The sequence below is a fragment of the Nycticebus coucang genome, chromosome X (genome assembly GCF_027406575.1).
Source record: "Nycticebus coucang isolate mNycCou1 chromosome X, mNycCou1.pri, whole genome shotgun sequence".
NCBI lineage: Eukaryota > Metazoa > Chordata > Mammalia > Primates > Lorisidae > Nycticebus > Nycticebus coucang.
Genome location: NC_069804.1, coordinates 75,043,633 through 75,064,892, shown reverse-complemented (window position 1 = coordinate 75,064,892; position 21,260 = coordinate 75,043,633). Strand labels below are relative to the sequence as shown.

The following is a 21,260-nucleotide window of genomic DNA, read 5'->3' as shown; positions in this document are numbered from 1 at the left end:
TCTCATCTTAACTGTTACTGGCATATACAAAGGAAGTTGACTTGTGCAAATTGATTTTATATTCTGAGACATTACTGTATTTTTTGATGACTTCCAAGAGTCTTTTGGTTGAGTATTTGGGTTCTCTAAGTATAATATCATATCATCAGCAAAGGGGGAGAGTTTGCCCTCCTCTGCTCCCATTTGGATGCCCTTTATTTTCTTGTCTTGCATAATGGTATTGGCTAGAACTTCCAGCACTATGTTGAATAGTAATGGTGACAGAGTTCAAGCTTGTCTGGTTCCAGTTCTAAGTGGAATAGGTTTCAGTTTAATTCCATTCAGTAAAATATTAGCTGTGGGTTTGTCACAGATAGCTTCAATCAGTTTAAGAAATGTGCCACCTAAGCCTAAACTCTTCAGTGTTCCAATTAGAAAAGGATGCTGGATTTTATCAAATGCTTTTTCTGCATCTATTGAAAGAATCATATAAGCCTTGTTTTTGGTTTTGTTGATATGGTGAATAACATTTATGGATTTACATATATTAAAACAGCCTTGCATGCCTGGGATGAAACCTACTTGATCATGATGTATGACTTTTTTGATGGTAAGCTGTAATCTATTGGCTAGGATTTTGTTGAGAATTTTTGCATCTGTATTTATTACTGAAATTGGTCTAAAGTTCTCCTTTTTAGTTGGGTCTTTTCCTGGTTTTGGTATCAGGGTGATGTTTGCTTCATAGAACGGTTGGGTAAGATTCATTCCTCCTCAATATTTTGGAATAATTTCTGCAGTATGGGAATAAACTCTACTTTGGAGGTTTGATAGAATTTTGGTGTGGCAGGGCATTTTTTTGTTGGAAGAGTTTTTATTGTTTCTTTAAGCTCAAGGAAATTGGTCTGTTCAGGAGATCTCTTTCATCTAGGCTAAGTCTAGGAATAGGGTGTGATTCCAAATATTGATCCATTTCCTTCACATTGTCAAATTTCTGGGCATAGAGTTTTGAATAGTATTTAGAGATGATCTCTTGTATCTCTATGGCATCAGTTGTTATTTCCCCTTTGTCATTTCTGATTGAGGTTACTAGAGATTTTACTTTTTTATTTCTAGTTAGTCTGGCCAAAGGTTTATCTATTTCATTTATTTTTTTCAAAAAAACCAAATCCTTGTTTCATTAATTTTCTGAATGATTCTTTTGTTTTTAATTTTATTAATCTCTGATTTAATTTTGGCTATTTCTTTTCTTGTGCTGGGTGTAGACTTAGATTGTTCTTCTATTTCCAATTCCATAAGATGGCTTGTGTGTTTGTTGATGGGCTCTCTTTCTGTTTTTCAAATGTACGTTTCTAAAGTGATAAATTTTCCTCTCAGGTTTTGGTAGCTTGTATCTTCATTGTTGTTATACTCAAGGAAATTAATGATTTCCTTTTTTCTTTCTTCCTGCACTCAACTTTCATTCAGCATATGGTTGTTTAACTTCCATGCCTTTGTGTGAGGTTGAACGTTTTTATGGGAGTTGGGGTCCGCTTTTAGTGCCATGTAGTCTGAGAAGATGCAAGGTAAAATTTGAATTCTTTTGATTCTGTTGAGTTTTGTTTTGTGTCCTAAGATATGATCAATTTTGGATTTGTTCCATGGGATGATGAGAAGAATGTATATTCTTTATCTTTGGGGTGAAGTGTTCTATATATGTCTATCAAGCACAGTTGTTCTAGGATCTCATTTAAATGTCTTATATGTTTGTTTAATTTCTGTTTAGAGGGTCTGTACAACTCTGAGAGGGGGGTGTTAAAGTCCCCTGTTATTATGGTGTTAAAGAATATCATATTGCTCAGACTAAGCAAGGTCTATTTCAAGAATCTGGGAACATTTAAATTGGGTATACCCAATCTTCGATAAACCAAACAAGAATATACTCTGGGGGGAAGGCTCCCTATTCAATAAATGGTGTTGGGAGAACTGGATATCCACATGTAAAAGACTGAAACTGGACCCGCAACTTTCTCCACTCACAAAAATTAATTCAACATGGATAAAGGACTTAAATTTAAAGCATGAAATGATAAAAGTCCTCAAAGAAAGCATAGGAAAAACACTGGAAGATATTGGCCTGGGGAAAGACTTTATGAAAAAGACAGCCATGGCAATTGCAACAACAGCAAAAATAAACAAATGAGAATTAATTAAACTGAGAAGCTTCTGTATGTCTAAGGAGACAACAACCAAAGCAAATGGACAACCTACCCAATGCGAAAGGATATTTGCATATTTTGAATCAGACAAAAGCTTGATAACTAGGATCTATAGAGAACTCAAGTTAATTCATTTAAAAAAGGCCAGCAATCCCATATATCAATGGACAAGGGACAAGAATAGAACCTTCTCTAAAGAAAATAGATGAGTGGCTAACAAACATATGAAAAATGCTCATTATCCCTGTTTATTAGAGAAATGCAAATCAAACCCCCCCTGAGATACCATCTAACCCCAGCAAAAATGGCCCACATCACAAAATCTCAAAACTGCAGATGCTGGCGTGGATATGGGGAAAAGAGAAAACTTATACACTGCTGATGGGACTGCAAATTAATAAAACCTTTTTGGAAGGAAGTATGGAGAAACCTAAAGAACTCAACCTAGGCCTCCCCTTTGATCCTGCAATCCCATTACTGGGCATTTATCCAGAAGGAAAAAAAGAAAAAAACAACTTTTATTATAAAGACACAAGACACTTGTACTAGACTGTTCATTGCAGCTCAATTTACAATTGCTAAAATGTGGAAACAGCCTGAATGCCACTCAACTCAGGAATGGATTGGCTAGCTGTGGTATATGTGTACCATGGAATACTATTCAGCCACTAAAAAATGGAGATTTTGCAGCATTTGTGTTAACCTGGATGAAGGTAGAACACATTATTCTTAGTGAAGCATCACAGGCATGGAGAAACATGAATCCTGTGTATTCAGTGTTGGTATGAGGACAATTAATAACACGGTGATGGTGGGGGAAGCGGAGAGAAGACAGAGAGAGAAGGAAGGAGTGGTGAGAGAAAGGTAGAAAGAAAAAGAAAACAAAATATTGTCTAATTCTCACATAAATTGTTTTAATTTTGACCAAAGTACATTATTTGAACAATAATTTTAATTCAACTTGTTAATATATTGTTGGACATTGCATCCTCATTTATAAGTGAAATATGTTTGTCATTTCCCTTTATGATAATATATTTTTTCCAATTAAACAAATAATTGCTAATGGAAGAAATGTGTATTTGCAAAGTAGCTCTCTGGGATACCCCATCTTAAGTAAATGATTAAAATTAATAATACTGGGATGGAGACAAGATGGCTGACTGAAGCCAGCTTTCCACAGAGGCTCCAGTCCAGAAGGAGAGTTAAAGGACAAAAATTTAGCAAGTAACCTGGTGGATTAGAGCTCCACCAAGAGAGAAGGTTGAAGAATGCACATCAACCCCGCTGAGGTGAGCTGTGACCACAAGGATACAAACAAATGGTACAAAATCCATCACCAAGTGGACGGGAGTGCCCTCCCCCATGAGAATGGCTTGGAGTGCCCCACAAACCAATGGGGAGGGTTCAAAGGTCCACCCATTACACTCCACGGGAGAGACCCTCTAAAAACTGGACCTACTTCCCCTACTAGGGTGCCATGGCGTTCTCCTGCCAGGCATAAAACTGTATAAAACTATTTATATTCAATACCTGAAACTCTGAGCTCCCAGAAGTCCCCTCCACTGTCACTCTGTGGTCTGAAGGCCTGTCCCCAGGAGTTCAGATTCATGGGTGATTCCTTGAGGGGTGTGGGCAGTGCCTAAGCTGCAGCTGGTCAGTGCTGACTCTGGGTCACGGGAGCAAGGAGAGGACGGTCGGTTGAGAGGGAACCACACTAGAGCAGAAGTTCCCTGAGGCACGGAGCAGCATCCATCTTGTAGCAGCAATACTGCCAGGCATAAAACTGTAAAACTGTATATATTCTCTACCTGCAACTCTGAGTTCCAGCACTCCCCTCTACTCTCACTCTGAGGTCTGGAAGCCTATCCCCCAGGAGTCCACATTCTTGGGTGATTTTTCGAGGGGTGTGGACAGTGCCTAAACTGCAGCTGGTCAGTGCTGACTCTGGGGCACGGGAGCGAGGAGAGGATAATCAGCTGAGAGGGATCCACACCAGAGCAGCAGTTCCCTGAGGCTCAGAGCAGCAGCCGTCTTTTAGCAGCAATACAGTGCACTCCCAGATATTCTGAAGCCACATCCCCTGTCTCCCTGGGCAACCAGAGGAGGCCGGCAACAACCTGTGAGTAAAGGATTTGCCTGAGGCGGTACCGACTCACACACCCGGGAAGCTCCCAGGGTGGTGCTGACCCAGAGAACTGCTTTACTGAGCCTAAGACACACCTGGCCCTCAGGGGATTGTCAGCCTATAGACAAAGGAAGGCAGCAAGATAGAACTGACGTGTAACCTAAACAAAACTGTAGTAGCAAAGACACTGCTTTGGAACTCAAAACAGGTTCTCTTCTGCAGGGGAATTTTGCAGTTCTGTTTGGTTCTGTCAGTAACATCTATCAGGGGAAGGGGTGGACCTGAGTGAACACCCCCCAACCTTCACCAAGCGCCCGAGGCTGTCAGGCCTCACCTCCTCCTGCTAGATAGAGGCAGAGCACAGAGGCCTGGCAGATTTCCTTTGATTCAGGCAGGTGAAAACCCCTGGAGTATCTGTTCACTAGAGGCAACTGTGTCAGCTAACTGCAGGGCTATCAGTGACTGGGTGTGATGGAGGTGCAAGGTCGGTAAACAGGCATCAACCTTCCCAGACTGCTCTATTTGCTGGGTGGCTCCTCCTGACTCCATGCAGCACTGGAGCAAGCCATATCAGAGTAGTCCCTGACCCCTGTGATCCAGTCCCCAGACACCTCTTAAACTCTCCCACCTGAGACAGGTGCTGACTGAGACAATTCCTTTGGACCTTTTGAACTGAACCAATTGCTTGAGTACTATTCAGGTGGTGCCCTGGGTGTGCGGTTGTAGGAAGGTTTGATTTTCCTTTTCCAATTGTTGCCTATGGTGGGCAGGGTGACTTAATTGCTGGTATTTCTCCACAGCTGAGACTTCAACCCAGAGTAACTGTTTCACTAGGGTTGAACAGAAACAGGCTGAAAACAACACAGAACCACTTAGCCCCACCACACCAAACAGGGCCCCAGTTTCTCAGGCTACAGCACTGTATGGGTCCTTGACAAAGCTCCAGGGGAAAAAACAAAGGGAGTAAAACAGTCATGGGGCGGAATCAGCAGAAAAACTCTGGTAACATGAATAACCAGAATAGATCAACCCCCGCAAGGAAAATATGGCAGATATAATTGAAAATCCATTCATAAACAATTGGCTGAGATGTCAGATATAGAATTCAGAATTTGGATTGCAAACAAGATTAATAAAGTGGAGGAAACTTTGGAATTAGAACTTCGAGCAGCAATTCAAAAGTCGGAATTAGGAATTCAAGGAGAAATTCAAAAGTTGTCTCAAGAATTTAACGAATTTAAACACAAAACCACCAAAGATTTTGACACACTGAAGCAAGAATTTGCAGCCCTCAAAGATCTGCAAAATACAGTAGAATCCCTCAATAACAGAGTGGAGCAAGCAGAAGAAAGGATTTCTGACATTGAAGACAAAGCTTTGAATGCTCCCAAACTCTCAAAGAGGAAGAGAAATGGAGAGCAAAAATGGATCATTCTCTCAGAGCGCTCTGGGATAATTCCAAGAAGGCTAATATCTGACTCATTGCAATCCCTGAAACCGATGAAGCAGCCTCGCTAGGCAGAGAGGCCCTTCTGCATGAAATTTTGAAAGATAATTTTCCAGTCATGCCTAGAGATGCTGAAATTCAGATAGCAGACAGCTTCAGGACCCTAGCATGACTTAATCCCAATAAGACACCCCCCACACATATCATAATTAACTTCATTAAAGTTAATATGAAGGAGAAGGTTCTCAAAGCAGTCAGATGGAAGAAAGCCATTACCTAAAAGGGAAGAATATTAGAATGACTGCAGATCTCTCTGCTGAAATTTTTCAAGCCAGTAGAGGGTGGTCATCGACTTTTAACCTCCTAAAGCAAAATAACTTTCAACCCTGGATCCTGTATCCAGCTAAACTGAGTTTCATTTATGATGGAGAAATGAAATACTTTAATGACATTCATATGTTGAAGAAATTTGCCATTACCATACCAGCTCTTCAGGATATTCTCAGACCTATCCTCCATAATGAACAACCCAATCCTCTACTACAAAAGTAAACTCACTCAGAAACTTTTGATCAAACTCCAACTTCCACACTGGTGAAAAGATTAAAAATGTCCACTGGACTTTTGAAACAATACACAAAATTTTACCTCCTCAGCTACTGAGGAGGCTGGGGCAAGAGAATTGCTTGAGCCAAAGAGTTTGAGGTTGCTGTGAGCTATGATGCTATGAGGGCAACTAAGTGAAACTCTGTCTCAAAAGAAAAAAATAGGGATTGGTTATGGTTTCCTTATTTAGAAGTCATAGGGCTTAGAGTTCTGAGAAACATTGAACTCTAATGTTGTATGAGTCCATAATGTTCATATTGACAGGACTCCATCATTTTGACAGATGCCCTTGTAAACCACAGGTCTCAAATTAGCAGCCTGTGAACAGATATAGACCACAAATAAGTTTTATTTGTCCTGCACTGTTTTGAACAACAACAAAAAAAAAATTGGCTCCAGCATTGAAAATAATTTAAATAGTTTGCATTGAAGTATAGATTTCAAGAAATGAGATGATCTGGCCTCTCTTCACTTTCATGCCCATATGGGAATTATCAGTTTGAGATAACATAGGAATTCACCTTTCTTAACTCTCTCTCTCTCTCGCTTTTATTTTATTTTATTTTTTTTGGCCAGGGCTGGGTTTGAACCCACCACCTCCGGTATATGGGGCCAGCGCCCTACTCATTTGAGCCACAAGCACCACCCCACCTTTCTTTTCTTAACTCTCTTGATGGTGTATCTCTAAGGACATTATGAGAAAATTGTGTGCTCGGAGAAATGAGGCAGCCACTTCTTACTAGACCCATTTCCCTCACATACATAAGTATTTTAATTTATGACCTCTAATCTAATCCATCCGGTCACAATTATTTCTCTTGCACCAGACTTTTTATTGCACTAGAGAATTTAAGATTCCTTTGCTGTCAGAAATAGGGGTCAGATTATTAATTATTACTTTGAAGACAACTGGTTTTGTCCTTTAAGTGATAGGGAGCCACTAAATGTAATTTAATCAAGGAGAGTTGCTAGGGTTCAGAAAATCTGAGATTGCAGGCCCTACTTTGTAGCTAATTAATTGTGATATTAGGCAAATCTCTTTTCTTTTTGGGGGCCTATGTTTTTTCATCTGCTAAATAAAGAAGAAGATCCAGGGCTGAATTTAAGGATCCCTTTCAGTTTTTTCAGGTTTTCGCTTCTCTAACTGAGGGTAGGGAAGGGCTAAATTCCTGACTAAAGAGGCTAGTAGGTACTCTCTCCTTGTGTTTTGTTGTTGTTTGTTCATGTTTTACACTTCTATGGGCTCTTTACCTTACTTTGAGTGTCCTTTTGCTTCCCTCCTGCCTCTCCAAATACTGTGACTGGGGCTTCCCTTCATATCAAACTATCTCCCTTAACTCCTTCAGTGCTGCTAGCTAAGTTAGTTGTGTCTTACTTTGGCTATATTCTTACTAGCTGTTACCTTTGTGTTTTTCCCATATATACTTTGGTTGTCTTCCTTCCTTCTACTTTTTTAACTTTTGCCCAGTATAGCATTGAATACAATCTTGATTATATATGGTGTTGCAGCAAGTCCTGTTAATCAGTTTCTTTTTGTTCTGGCAGTGTGTGTGAGCACAGCAAAGAAAATCTTATGACTCCTTCCAACATGGGGGTGATCTTTGGTCCAACTCTGATGAGAGCCCAGGAGGACACTGTAGCAGCCATGATGAATATCAAATTCCAGAACATCGTGGTGGAAATTCTAATCGAGCACTTTGGCAAGGTATGCATTTGTATTTTCTCCACCACTCCTGCAAACATGACATTTTTTCTCCAACTGCCTTTTAATGTTGTATTTTCCTCCTTTGCTCAAGTTGACAATGAGAGAAAATCCTATTATGACACAATGACATTTAATGGTAATTCTGATCTTGAGAAATTCATTCATTCAGTAAACATACATGAGCGTATAATGAGTTGATTGTCAGGTACCATGCTAGATGCTGTGGGTATTAGAGATAAAAAATTAACTATCTGTGCCTTTAAGGAGTTAACAATGTAGTCTAAAGATCAGTAAACAGAAGAAAATGATAAATATAAAAGTAGTGTATGCACAATCAGACTGTAGAGGTAACATATTTATTTTCTTAACTACTGGTAGGTTCTTGGCTGAGACTCCTATCACAAAAGATAGATTAACAAGAGAAAATCACATAAATTTATTTAGTAAGTTTTACCCGACATAGGAGGCTTTAGAATGAAGATGAAGAAACAGGTACGTTTGTGGATTTTTTATACTAAGCTTGATTAAGAGGTGCATCTTAGCAAGATCTGTATGTTCAGATTCTTCTTGACATTTCTGTGTCATTCAGGATAGGGATGCTTTTTTCATCCAGCCATAGTAAGTGTGCCTCTGGAATGAAAGTTTGTGACTTTAGAGGAAAGTTAGAGAAATTTTGGGGGGCCATCTGATTCAGGGGAGAAGCATTGGAGAAGGTCATAGAGACCTTCTTGATTCTCCACAAATGCCATAATTCTGGAATTTGGGATGCTGAGTCCTAACCCACATAAATATCATAAATAAATAAATATCTATACTTATTTGAACCCCATGTCACTCCAGAAGAATTTAAGTTAGTATATTTTATACTGTATATAAAATAAGGAGTATAGACAGAAATGAACCCCAGAATGAAGCTCAAACAGGAATTATTTATTGATAAGTCCTACACATTTGCTACAGATTCCCTACATTTGGCTGTAAGCTTCCGTATAGCTGGTGGAAGCATAATGCAACATAAAAGGACAGACAGGCAGTAATAGTAGGCCTTAGTGTTTGGAAGTGGAAGATGTGGGACTTTTGACTTGCCTGACTGGTGTGTTTGGGCTGGCCTTTATATTTACACGAAATATAGAATGGGAAAGTTTTGGGGAGAAAGGAAAAAGACTCAATTTGGGGTAGATTGGAGTTGAGATTTCTGAATACTATCCAGAGAGTAATGCCTAGCAAGCAAATGACTGTATGAATCTAAGGCTGGAATCTGCAAAATTTTCTTAAAGGACCATATAGTAAATATTTTAGGCTTTACAGGCCATAGATCTCTGTCACAAGTACTCAACTCTGCCTTTGTACTGGGAAAATAGTCACTGACAATATGTAAACAAATGTGTAAGTCTGTGTTCTAATAAAACTCTGTTTATAAAACAGTCAACATGCCTATGCCTAAGTCAGTAATTTGCTGACTCCTGGTATAAAGCCCAGATGTCATTTATTGATAAATTGATTCATTCATTCGACAAATATGTATTGAATACCCACTGTATGTTAGGTACCACTACAGGCACTGGAGATACAGTCCTCATGGAATGTATATTTTAGAAAATGTAGAAAATAGTACTCAGAGTTAGTGAAATATATGTGTTAGATGGAAAGGAACATTATGGAGAAAAATCAGAGAAGGGTAATATGAAAGTTTTGGAAGTAGCTTTGCAATTTTGAATATAGTCAGTAAAGGTGGAAGTAAAGAAATGGGGAGGGCTTTGTAGAGAAGTTTGCCTATGAGCAAAAACCAATAGGAAGTAGAGTAATAATGATTCATTCAGCTAGCTAGGGAAAAAGCCTTCTGGGCTGAGGAAATCATAAGTACAGAATCACTGAGGCAGAAGTATACCTGTCTTATTCAAGGTGTAACAAGGAAGCCAGATTTCCTACAGTGGCTTAAGCAGTAGATGAAATAGCAAAAGATGGGTTCAAAGAGGTAACAGAGAGAGAAAACAGAGTAATAGGTCCTGTAGTAGAATCGTAGAATCTTGGAAGGATTTTGATTTCCTCTGCCTGAGTAAGAGAGGAGTGTTTGGAGCATGGGAGTGACATGATTTGACTTAGGTTTAATGGGATTATTGTGGTTGCTCTATGGAGAATAGCTTTGTGGTAAAAAAGTAGAAGCAAGGTTACTAGTTGGGATGCTATTTCAATAGTACAGTTTTCAGAAATGGTTGTACTTTGGACAAGGGTTGTTAACAGTGAAGATAGTGAAATGTGGTCAGATTCTAAATACATTTTAAAATCAGAGACCTTAGTATTTGCTGACAAATCATATGTGGAATGAGAAAAAGAGACGACAAGGTTAGTAATCTGAACATTTAGAAAGATTAAGTTGTTATTTAGTGACATAGGTAAGGCTGGGTAAAGAGCAGGTTTGAATGAAAAGAGCAACATTCAGTTTAGGACATGATAAGTTAGCTATGCCCATGATGCATATGAGGTCAGAGAATTAGAGAAATAGAATTATTCTTCAGTAGCATAGAAGTGGTGATTAAAACTATGGGAGTGAATACTCTTGTCTATGGAATATTAGTTGCAAAAGAATAAATATTAGACCAAGGATTGAAATCTAGGAAGTGCTAGTATTTGAATGGCCAATAGAAAAGACTACAAAACAGATTGAGAAAGAATGATCAGTGATAGGAGAACTAAAGATGAGGGAGTCATGTTTTCACTGGTAGAAGAGAATTTTAGGATGAAAAGAGTGGATGGTAGTTCTAACCCTCACTTCAAAGGTTTCTTACTTACCATTGCAGATGAGAAAAAAATGTGTGTATATATATCCACAAGCATTAATATATTTAATAGTTTTTAACATGTATGTATGCACCTTTATTGGATTCCTATATGTAGAAATAATAAAGGAGAAAAATTGAATGTCGATATTTGGTAAAATCAGCAATTCAGATCACTACAGGGCAGAAATTGACTTTTTGTTAAAGGGTGATGGAACAATTGCTTAGCCATTTGGGTGAAGATAAAATTGGGCACATTTCTTACACTGTATATAACAATGTACTCCAAATGGTTCAGAGATCTAAATGTAAAACTAAGAAGCTATACAATTATTAGAAGAAAATATGGATAAGTTCTTCTTCAGCTTTGGTATAAGGAATGGTTTCTATCCATTCAACATCTAGAGGCAGTAAAATAAATAAAAACTTACAGATTTGATTATATAAAAACAAAAATATTTACATCAAGGAAACATCATTAAAAACTCAAAAGTATTGCACAGGGTGGTTTATGCCTGTAATCCCAGCTATTTGGGAGGCCGAGGCAGGAGGCTTATTTGAGCCCTAACATTTGAGATCAGCCTAGGCAACATATCAAGTAGTATCTCTTAAAAAGCAAAATAAAATTTCAAAAAATAAAAAACAAGCCCAGGTGCATCTCAGGGTGCTGCTCTGAGAGAGAATATTCTCTACTTTTTTGATTTAATGTTGTCTTCCCTTTTGGGTTTTAGACTGAATTGGGACTAATTACCCATCTTCTTACTTATTTGTCCTTTTTCAAATGGGAATGTTATTCTATACCTGTCCCACCAGTGAATTTTGGAAGTAGTCACATTTTTTTCATTTCACAGTCTCACAGCTAAAGAGAATTTGCCTCAGGATGAATTGTGCCTCGAGTGTCACTCATACGTGATTTAGATCAGGCTTTGGACTTTTAAGTTAATTATGGAAAGTGTTAAAACATTGGGGTTCTTGGTATGGAATGAATGTATTTGCATGTGAGAAGGGCGTGAATTTTGAGGTCCAAGGGCAGAATGTTTTACTTTGAATGTGTCACCTGAATGTGTCACCTGAAGTAATCCCCCTTACAACAGTGTTAGGAAGTGGGACCTATAAGGAGATAAGATCATGAGGGCTCTGTCCTAATGAATGGATTAACGTTATTTGTTACCTTGAGAGTAGGTTTGTTATAAAAGCATGTTCAGTCCTCTCTTGCCCTTTTCTTTGCCTTTTCACCATTAGATGATGTAGCACATCACCTCTTGCCAGATGCAGACACTTTCATAGTGAACTTCCCGAACTCCAGAACTGTGTATGGTAATCTGTTATATAGCAGTAGAAGCCAGACTAAGATAGACATCAACACCAAGATGACATATTTTAATTACCTGACAAGAATTTTAAAGCAACCATTAAAATGCTTTAATAAACAATTAGGAATACATTTGAAATAATAGATAGAATAGAAAATCTCAGTAAAGTAATAGAAGAATGTGGTAAAATTAAATGGAAATTATACAATCTAAATATGCAGTAGGTGAAATGAAAAAAAATGTATAGGTCAAACCATACAATAGAAAGCACAGAGGAAAAACAATATGTGAACTTTAAGGTATATCAGAAATTATACAATACAAACAGCAGAAATCTAACAGAATTTGTTTCCAGCAGTACTCTGAAAGAGTGGATAATGAAGGTTTTATAAATACAAAGGTCACATTAATAAAAGGGATTGTAGAGTATTAGGGAAGAGGAAATAACTTAATAAAGCATATTTTTAAATTTCAGGTTAATATGAGGGTTCAAACAATCAAATCACAATATTTGAATTTGTTATGTCCTACACCCAAAAGGTGTGCCATATACCCCTATATTGTGCATAAAGCAAAATTATAGGTAAATTAAATATGTTTTCCTTCTTATTTGATGATTAAAGTGAAAATTATATCATGATATGATGTGGTTTCTAAGTATGTAGTAGTAATATTTTAAGACACATATATTATGAAAGTGGAGGAGAGTAAAGAACATCAAAGGAGATAAGTTTTGTACATTTCACTTGAATAGGTAAATGTCCATGCAAATAGCTCGAGTTATTTATGTATGCACAATGTAATGTGTAAAACAACCACTAAAAATCTAAACAAAGACAATTGACTGAAAAATACTGCAGATAAATCAAGAAGGAATTCTAAAAAATATTCAGGAAAGCATAGTAATCCTAAGTGGATGCACCACACAACAAAACTTCAAAATATATAAAGTAAAAATTTGTAGAAATAAAAGGAGAAATAGAAACATCCACAATTATACTTGTAGACTTCAACACTCCTCTTTCAACAAGTAAAAGAGCAACTAGACAGAAAATCATCAAGGATTCAGAAGAATTCAAGAGCACCATCAACAAATAGGATCTAACAAACAATTTGATAAATATTCCATCTAACTACCAGTACACTATGTCTTGTTTTCAGGTGCATATGGAACATATAACAAGATAACCAAAGCTTCTGCCATTAAACAAACTACTGAATATTTAAAATGATTAAAATCATGCAGGATATTTTCTCTGATTACAGTGGAATAAAACTAGAAATCATTAATTGAAGGCAACACGAAAATCTCCAAATGCTTGAATACTAACAACACTTATGAATAACCTGCGGGTAAATAAGGAAGTCTTGAGAGATAAAAAAATTATATTGAATTGAATGATAATGGAAGTATAACATATCAGAATTTATTGGACATGGCTAAATCATTGCTAATAGGGAAGATTATAGGAATGAATGCTTCTATTATAAAAGAGGAAACATCTGAAATCAATATTTGAAAATCTTACTTCAAGAGCTTAGTAACAGAAGAGAAAAACAAATCAATAGCAGGCAGAAAGGAAGAAGGAACTAATAAATAAATATAAATAATAAAAATGAGATTAGAAATTTCTGGAAGTAAAATAAGAAAAGAGATATAGAAAATCAAAGAACCAAAACCTTTAAACAGTAAAACTTTCAAAGCTCTAGCATGACTGACAAAAAAGAGAAGAAACAAATTATACCACTATGTAGAATGAAACAGATGATATCATTAATAACATTTTGGACATTGAAAAGGATAATAAGGGAATAATGTGAATAAGTCCATGCATATAAATTTGATAACTTAGATGAAATGGATCAATTTTGTAAAAGTACAAATTATCAAAATTCACTTAATATGCAAATACATCGTTTATATAGCTTTATAACTATTAAGGATATTGAATTCATAATTAAATGACATGTGAAAAAGAAATGTAGAGGCGTATGTGATTTGACTAGAAAATCTTACCAAATGTTTAAGGAAAAATTCACACAAATTCTATAGCATCTCTTGCAGTAAACAATATAGGAGGAAATACTTTCTGACTCATTTTATGAAAGCAGCATTTCTCTCATACTCAAACCTGACAGAGACAGTAAAAGAAAACAGAACTATAGATGAATATATTTCATACAGTTACTTGCAAAAGCTATTAACAAAATATTAACAGATAGAATTGAGCATTATAAAGAATTATACACTGTAACTAAGGGGTTTAATTCAAGAATTCAAGGTTGATTCAATATTTGAAAGTCAATGTAATCTACCATAGTAACAGACTAATGAAGCAAAATCACATGATCATATCACTTTATACAAAAAAAACTTTTGAAAAAATCAACATTCATTCAGGTTAAAAGAAAAACTCCCTGGAAACTAGGAATGGGGAGAATATCCTTAACTTACTGAAAAGAAATCTACAAGATATCTTGTAGATCTGTGGCTAACATCTTACCTACTCAGGAAATATTCAATGCTTTGTCCTTAAGATTGAGAATAAAGCAGGGATATTCACTCTCACCATTGCTATTTAGCATCATAATGGAATTACTACTCAGTTCAGTGAAGTAAGAGAAGGAAGTCAAATATCTTCAAATTGGAAATGAAGAAACAGAACTTCCACTATTGCAGAAGACAGAATTACCTACATGCAGCCTACAGATAAAAAATAATTCCTAGAACCAATAAGTAATGTCACTTATGTTACAGGATACACAATCAGCATGTTAAAATAACTTGTATTTCTGTATACTGAAATATGCTATAGAAACTGGAATTAATACCCTTTCTTTTTTCTTTTTTATTGCTGGGGATCCATTGAGGGTACAAAGAACCAGGTTACATTGATTGCATTTGTTAGATGAAGTCCCTCTTATAATGTGTACCGTCCCCAAAAGATGTGTCACACACCGTAGCCCCGCACTCCCCTTTCCCTCCTTATACTCTCCCCTTCTCCCACTCCTACCATATGCTAGGTCATTAATTGTCCTCATATAAGAATTGAGTATGGGTTTCTTGCTTCTCCATTCTTGCGATGCTTTGCTAAGAATAATGTGTTCCACTTCCACCCAGTGGAATACAAAAGATGTAAAGTCTCCATCTATTTTAGTGGCTGAAAAGTATTCCATGGTATACATATACCACAACTTGTTAATCCATTCCTGGGTTGGTGGGCATTAAGGCCGTTTCCACATTTTGGCAACTGTAAATTGAGCTGCAATAAATAGTCTAATGTAAGTGTCCTTATGTGCAGTAATGGGATTTCAGGATCAAATGGGAGGTCTAGTTTGAGTTCTTTGAGGATTCTCAACACTTCCTTCCAAAAAGGTTGTATTAGTTTGCAGTCCCACCAGCAGTGTAACAGTATTCTCTTCTCTCCACAGCCACGCCAGGATTGGCAGGTTTGAGATTTTGTGATGTGGGCAATTCTCGCTGGGGTCAGATTATATCTCAGGGTGGTTTTGATTTGCATTTCTCCAATAATTAGGGATGATGAGCATTTTTTCATATGTTAGCCATTTGTCTTCTTTAGAGAAGGTCTATTCATGTCTCTTACCCATTGATATATGAGATTGTTGGTTTTTTCCCTATTGATTAACTTGAGTTTTCTATAGATCCTAGTTATCAAGCTTGGTCTGATTCAAAATATGCAAATACCCTTTCCCATTGTGGAGGTTGTCTATTTACTTTCGTTGGTGTCTCCTTAGTTGTACAGAAGCTTTGTAGTTTAATTAAGTTCCATTTGTGTATTTTTGTTGTTGTTGCAATTGCCATGGAAGCCTTCTTCAAAAAGTCTTTCCCCAGGCCCATATTTTCAAGGGTTTTTCCCATGCTTTCTTTGAGGATTTTTACCTTTTTGTGCCTTAAATTTAGGTCTTTTATGCATCTTGAATCAATTTTTGTGAGAGGAAAAAGGTGTGAGTCCAGTTTCAGTCTTTTACATGTGGATATTTAGTTCTCCCAGCACCATTTATTGAATAGGGATTCTTTCCCCCAGTGTATCTTCTTGTTTGGTTTATCGAAGATTAGGTGGCTGTAAGATATTAGTTCCATTTCCTGGTTTTCTATTCAATTCCAGATGTCTGTGTTTCTATTTTTATGCCAATACTATGCTGTTTTGACCATTATGGCCTTTTAGTACAGCCTAAAGTCTGGCAGGCTAATGCCCCGGCTTTGTTTTTTTTTTTTTTTTTTTCATGTATACATTAATGCATTTATGGGGTAAAATGTGCTGATTTTATATAGAATTAGGAACACTTACATCGCCCTGGTTAATATATATCTCATCTCTTAATTACTATGTTAAGATATTTGTACTCTATACTAAATAGATCCAACATGTACCCTTGCATTATGCACCATAGGTGTGATCCCACCATTCACTCACGATCTGACCTCCTCCATCTGCTCCCATCCCCCCTCTTCCCTCCTTCATCTTGGGCCATAGTTGTGATCTATTCTTCATGTGAAAGTGTGAGTGATTATAAATCGGTTTCATGATAGTACTGAGTACATTGGATATTTTTTCTTCCATTCTTGAGATACTTTACTAACTAGGATATGTTCCAGCTCCATCCCTGTAAGCGTAAAAGAGGTAAAGTCTTCATCTTTTTTAAGGCTGCATAATATTCCATGATATAAATATACCACGATTTATTAATCCATTCATGGGTCAGTGGGCACTTGGGCTTCTTCCATGACTTGGTTATCATGAATTGAGCTGCAGTGAACAATCTGGTGCAAATATCTTTGTTATAAAGTGATTTTTGGTCTTTTAGATATACACTTAGTAGAGGAATTGTAGGATCAAGCAGCAGGTCTACTTTTAGATCCCTGAGTATTCTCCATACTTATTTCCAAAAGGGATGTATTAGCTTGCACTCCCACCAGCAGTGCAGAAGTGTTCCCTTTTCTCCACATCCACACCAACATCTGTAGTTTGGGGATTTTGTTATGTGAGCCACTCTTGTTGGTGTTAGATGATATCTCAAAGTGATTTTGATTTGTATCTCTCTGATGATTAAAGATGATGAGCATTTTTTCATGTGTCTGTAGGCCATGTGCCTGATAAAAGATTTAAACTTAAGACATGAAACTATAAAGATTCTTGGAGAGAGTGCTGGCTGGAGAAACACTTGAAGAAATTGGCCTGGGAGAATACTTTATGAGGAAGACCCCCTGGGCAATTGAAGCAACACCAAAAATACATTAATGGTATCTGATCAAACTAAAAATCTTCTGCACAGCCAAGAACACAGTTTGTAAAGCAAGCAGATAGCCCTCGGAATGGAAGAGGATATTTGCAGCTTATGCTTCTGACAAAGGTTTGATAACCAGAATCCACAGAGAACTCAAACTTTTTAATAAGAAAAGAACAAGTAATCCCATATCATTGTGGGCAAGAGACTTTAACAGAAGCTTCTCTGAAGAAGATAGGCACATGGCCTACAGACATATGAAAAAATGACTTTGTTTTTATTACTAAGGACTGCCTTAACTATACGGAGTTTTTTCTGGTTCCATACAAAATGAACAATAATTTTTTCCAAATCTTGAAAGTACAATGTTGGTATTTCAATAGGGATGGCACTGAATCTGTAGATTGCTTTGGGAAGTGTAGACATTTTAACAATGTTGATTCTTCCCTGCCGTGAGCATGGCATGTTCTTTTATTTGTTAATATCTTCTCCTATTTCTTTTCCTAGAGTTTCATAATTTTCTTTTTTTTTCCTTTTTTGTCTGAATACAGGGAACTTCATTGATATTACATGACAAGGTGAGGCTCCAGAGGCCCCTCCCATTCTTCAGGAGGTCTGGTGTGGAAACTGTCAGGGGTAGATTCTCAGTGAGGTGCGGGACTGAGTAGGCAGGGGCACCCCAGCAGCTGAGGGCCTCTCTCTTCCTCTCATGCTTTTGCTGGGGCTGGTGGTCAGATGGCTCTTACTCCTTGGAGGCCATATGGACCATAACGTTCACCACCCTGTTGCTGTAGCCAAATTCATTGTCATGCTAGGCAATGAGTTTGACAAAGAGGTTGTTAAGGGCAATGCCAGCCCTAGCATGAAAGGTGAAAGAATGGGTGTCCATGTTGAAGTCAGAGGAGATGACCTGGTCCTCAGTGTAGCTCAAGATACCTTTGAGAGGGCCTTGTGATGCCTGCTTCACCATCTTCTTGATATCATTATATTTGGCAGCCTTCTCCAGATGGCACGTGAGATCCACAACTGACACGTTGGCAGCAGGGGCATGGAAGGCCATGCCAGTGAGCTTTCTGTTTAGCTCAGGGATGAACTTGACCACAACCTTGGCTGTACCAGTTGAGGCAGGGATGATGTTCTGCAGAGTACTGCAGCCATAATGCCACAACTTCCCAGAGGGGCCATCCACAGTCTTCTGGGTGGCAGTAATGGCATGGACTATGGTCATGAGTCCCTCCACAATGCTGAAGTTGTCAGGGATGCCCTTGGCCAAATGGTAAGCAGTTGGTGGTACAGGAGGCATTGTTGACAATGCTGAGGCTATTTTTGTACTTCTTGTGGTTCACACCCATCACAAACATGGGGGCATCAGCAGAAAGGGCAGAGATGATGACCCTTTTGGCACCCCCCTGAAGGTGAGCTCCAGTCTTCTGCATGGTGGTAAAGATGCCAGTGGACTCTGCAACATAGTCAGCACCTGCCTTACCCTATTTGATTTTGATGGGATCTCACTCCTGGAAGATGGTTATGGGATTTCCTTCGATGACAAGCTTCCCGTTCTTAGCCCTGACTGTGCCATAGAATTTTCCATGGGTAGAATCATACTGGAATACATAGACCATGTAGGTGAGGTCAATGAAGGGGTCATTGATGGTGACAGTATCCACTTTTCCAGAGTTAAAGCAGCCCTGGTGACCAGGCACTCAATATGACCAAAGCCATTTATTCTGACCTTCACATTCACCACTATGCCTTGGGGCTGCAGCTGGCACTGCACAAGAAGAAGTGGCTATCTGATGAACGGAAGGACCAAAGAGCCCATAATTTTCTTTATAGAGGTCCTTCACCTCTTTTGTTAGGTATATCCCTATTTCGTTTTCTTTGAAGCTATTGTGAAGGGGATTGTGTCTTTAATTAGCTTTTCATCTTGGCTTTTATTGTATTTCTTTGTATACACAAAGACTACTGACTTGTGGACATTGATTTTATATCCTGAGACATTACTGTATTTTTTGATCACGTCCACGAGTCTTGTGGTTGAGTCCTTGGGGCTATCTAAGATCATATTGTCAGCAAAGAGGGACATTTTGACCTCTGTTTTCATTTGGATGCCCTTTATTTCCTTCTCTTGCCTGATTCTATTGGCTAGAACTACCAGCACTATGTTGAATAGTGTGACAATAGAGGAAAACCTTGTCTGGTTCCAGTGCCAAAGCTTTCAGTTTTACTCCATTCAGTAAAATATTAGCTGTTGGTTTGTCATAGATGGCTTCAATCAGTTTAAGACATGTGACACCTATGCCTATACTCTTCAGTATTCTAATTAGAAAAGGAAGCTGTATTTTATCAAATGCTTTTTTTGCATCTATTGAGAGGATCAGATGGTCTTTGTTTCGGCTTCTGTTGATACATGGCAAATTACAATTATGAACTTGCATATGTTAAATCAGCCTTGTATCCTGGGGATAAAACCTACTTGATCATGATGTATGACTTTTTTGATGAGAGGCTGTACTCTATTGGGTAGGATTTTACTGAGAATTTTGGCATCTATATTCATTAGTGACATTGGTCTGAAGTTCTCCTTTTTAGTTGGGTCTTTTCTTGTTTTTATTTTATTTTATTTTATTTTATTATCTATATTTTAACTGGTTTGGTATTTTTTATTAAATTATAAACACATAGATCATGCATACATAAATGCATTTATGGGGTACAATGTGTTGATTTCATATGGAATTAGGAATGCTTACATCACCCTGGTTTATTTTTTAATTTTTTTTTATCACCCTGGTTTATATATACCTCATCTCGTTAACTTAATTATTGTGTTAAGACATTTATACTCTATTCTACCCTGTTTCCTCGAAAATGAGACAGTGTCTTATTTTAAGGTGTGCTCCCTAAAATGCGCTAGGTCTTATTTTCAGGGGACGTCTTATCTCTCCTGTAAGTAGGTCTTATTTTCAAGGAAACAGGGTAATAGATCCAACATGTACACTTCCATTATGCACCATAGGTCTGATCCCACCATTCACCCTCCATCTGACCTCCTCCATCTGCTCCCATCCCCCCCTTCCCTCCTTCATCTTGGGCCATGTGAAAGTGTGAGTGATTGTAAATTGGTTTCATGATAGTACTGAGTACATTGGATATTTTTTCTTCCATTCTTGAGATACTTTACTAACTAGGATATGTTCCAGCTCCATCCCTGTAAGCGTAAAAGAGGTAAAGTCTTCATCTTTTTTAAGGCTGCATAATATTCCATGATATAAATATACCACAATTTATTAATCCATTCATGGGTCAATGGGCACTTGGGCTTCTTCCATGACTTGGTTATCATGAATTGAGCTGCAGTGAACAATCTGGTGCAAATATCTTTGTTATAAAGTGATTTTTGATCTTTTAGATATACACTTAGTAGAGGAATTAAAGGATCAAGCAGCAGGTCTACTTTTAGATCCCTGAATATTCTCCATACTTATTTCCGAAAGGGATGTATTAGCTTGCACTCCCACCAGCAGTGCAGAAGTGTTCCCTTTTCTCCACATCCACACCAACATCTGTAGTTTGGGGATTTTGTTATGTGAGCCACTCTTGTTGGAGTTAGATGGTATCTCAAAGTGATTTTGATTTACATTTCTCTGATGATTAAAGATAATGAGCATTTTTTTATGTGTCTGTACACCATGTGCCTATCATCTTCAGAGAAGCTTCTGTTCAAGTCCCTTGCCCACAATGAAATGGGATTACTTGTTCTTTTCTTATTAATAAGTTTGAGTTCTCTGTGGATTCTGGTTATCAAACCTTTGTCAGCAGCATAATCTGCTAATATCCTCTCCCATTCTGAGGGCTGTTTG

General features: G+C 37.7%; 1 protein-coding gene across 2 annotated transcripts in view; it reads left to right on the top strand.

Moving 5' to 3' along the window:
- Positions 1-21,260, top strand: part of OPHN1 (oligophrenin 1) — a 721,258-nt gene that overhangs the window by 593,454 nt on the left and 106,544 nt on the right. For both annotated transcript variants that reach the window (XM_053579945.1, XM_053579942.1), the window contains exon 19: positions 7,901-8,060. In XM_053579945.1, coding sequence (XP_053435920.1) covers positions 7,901-8,060 — 160 coding nt within the window. The remainder of the gene's footprint in view (positions 1-7,900; positions 8,061-21,260) is intronic.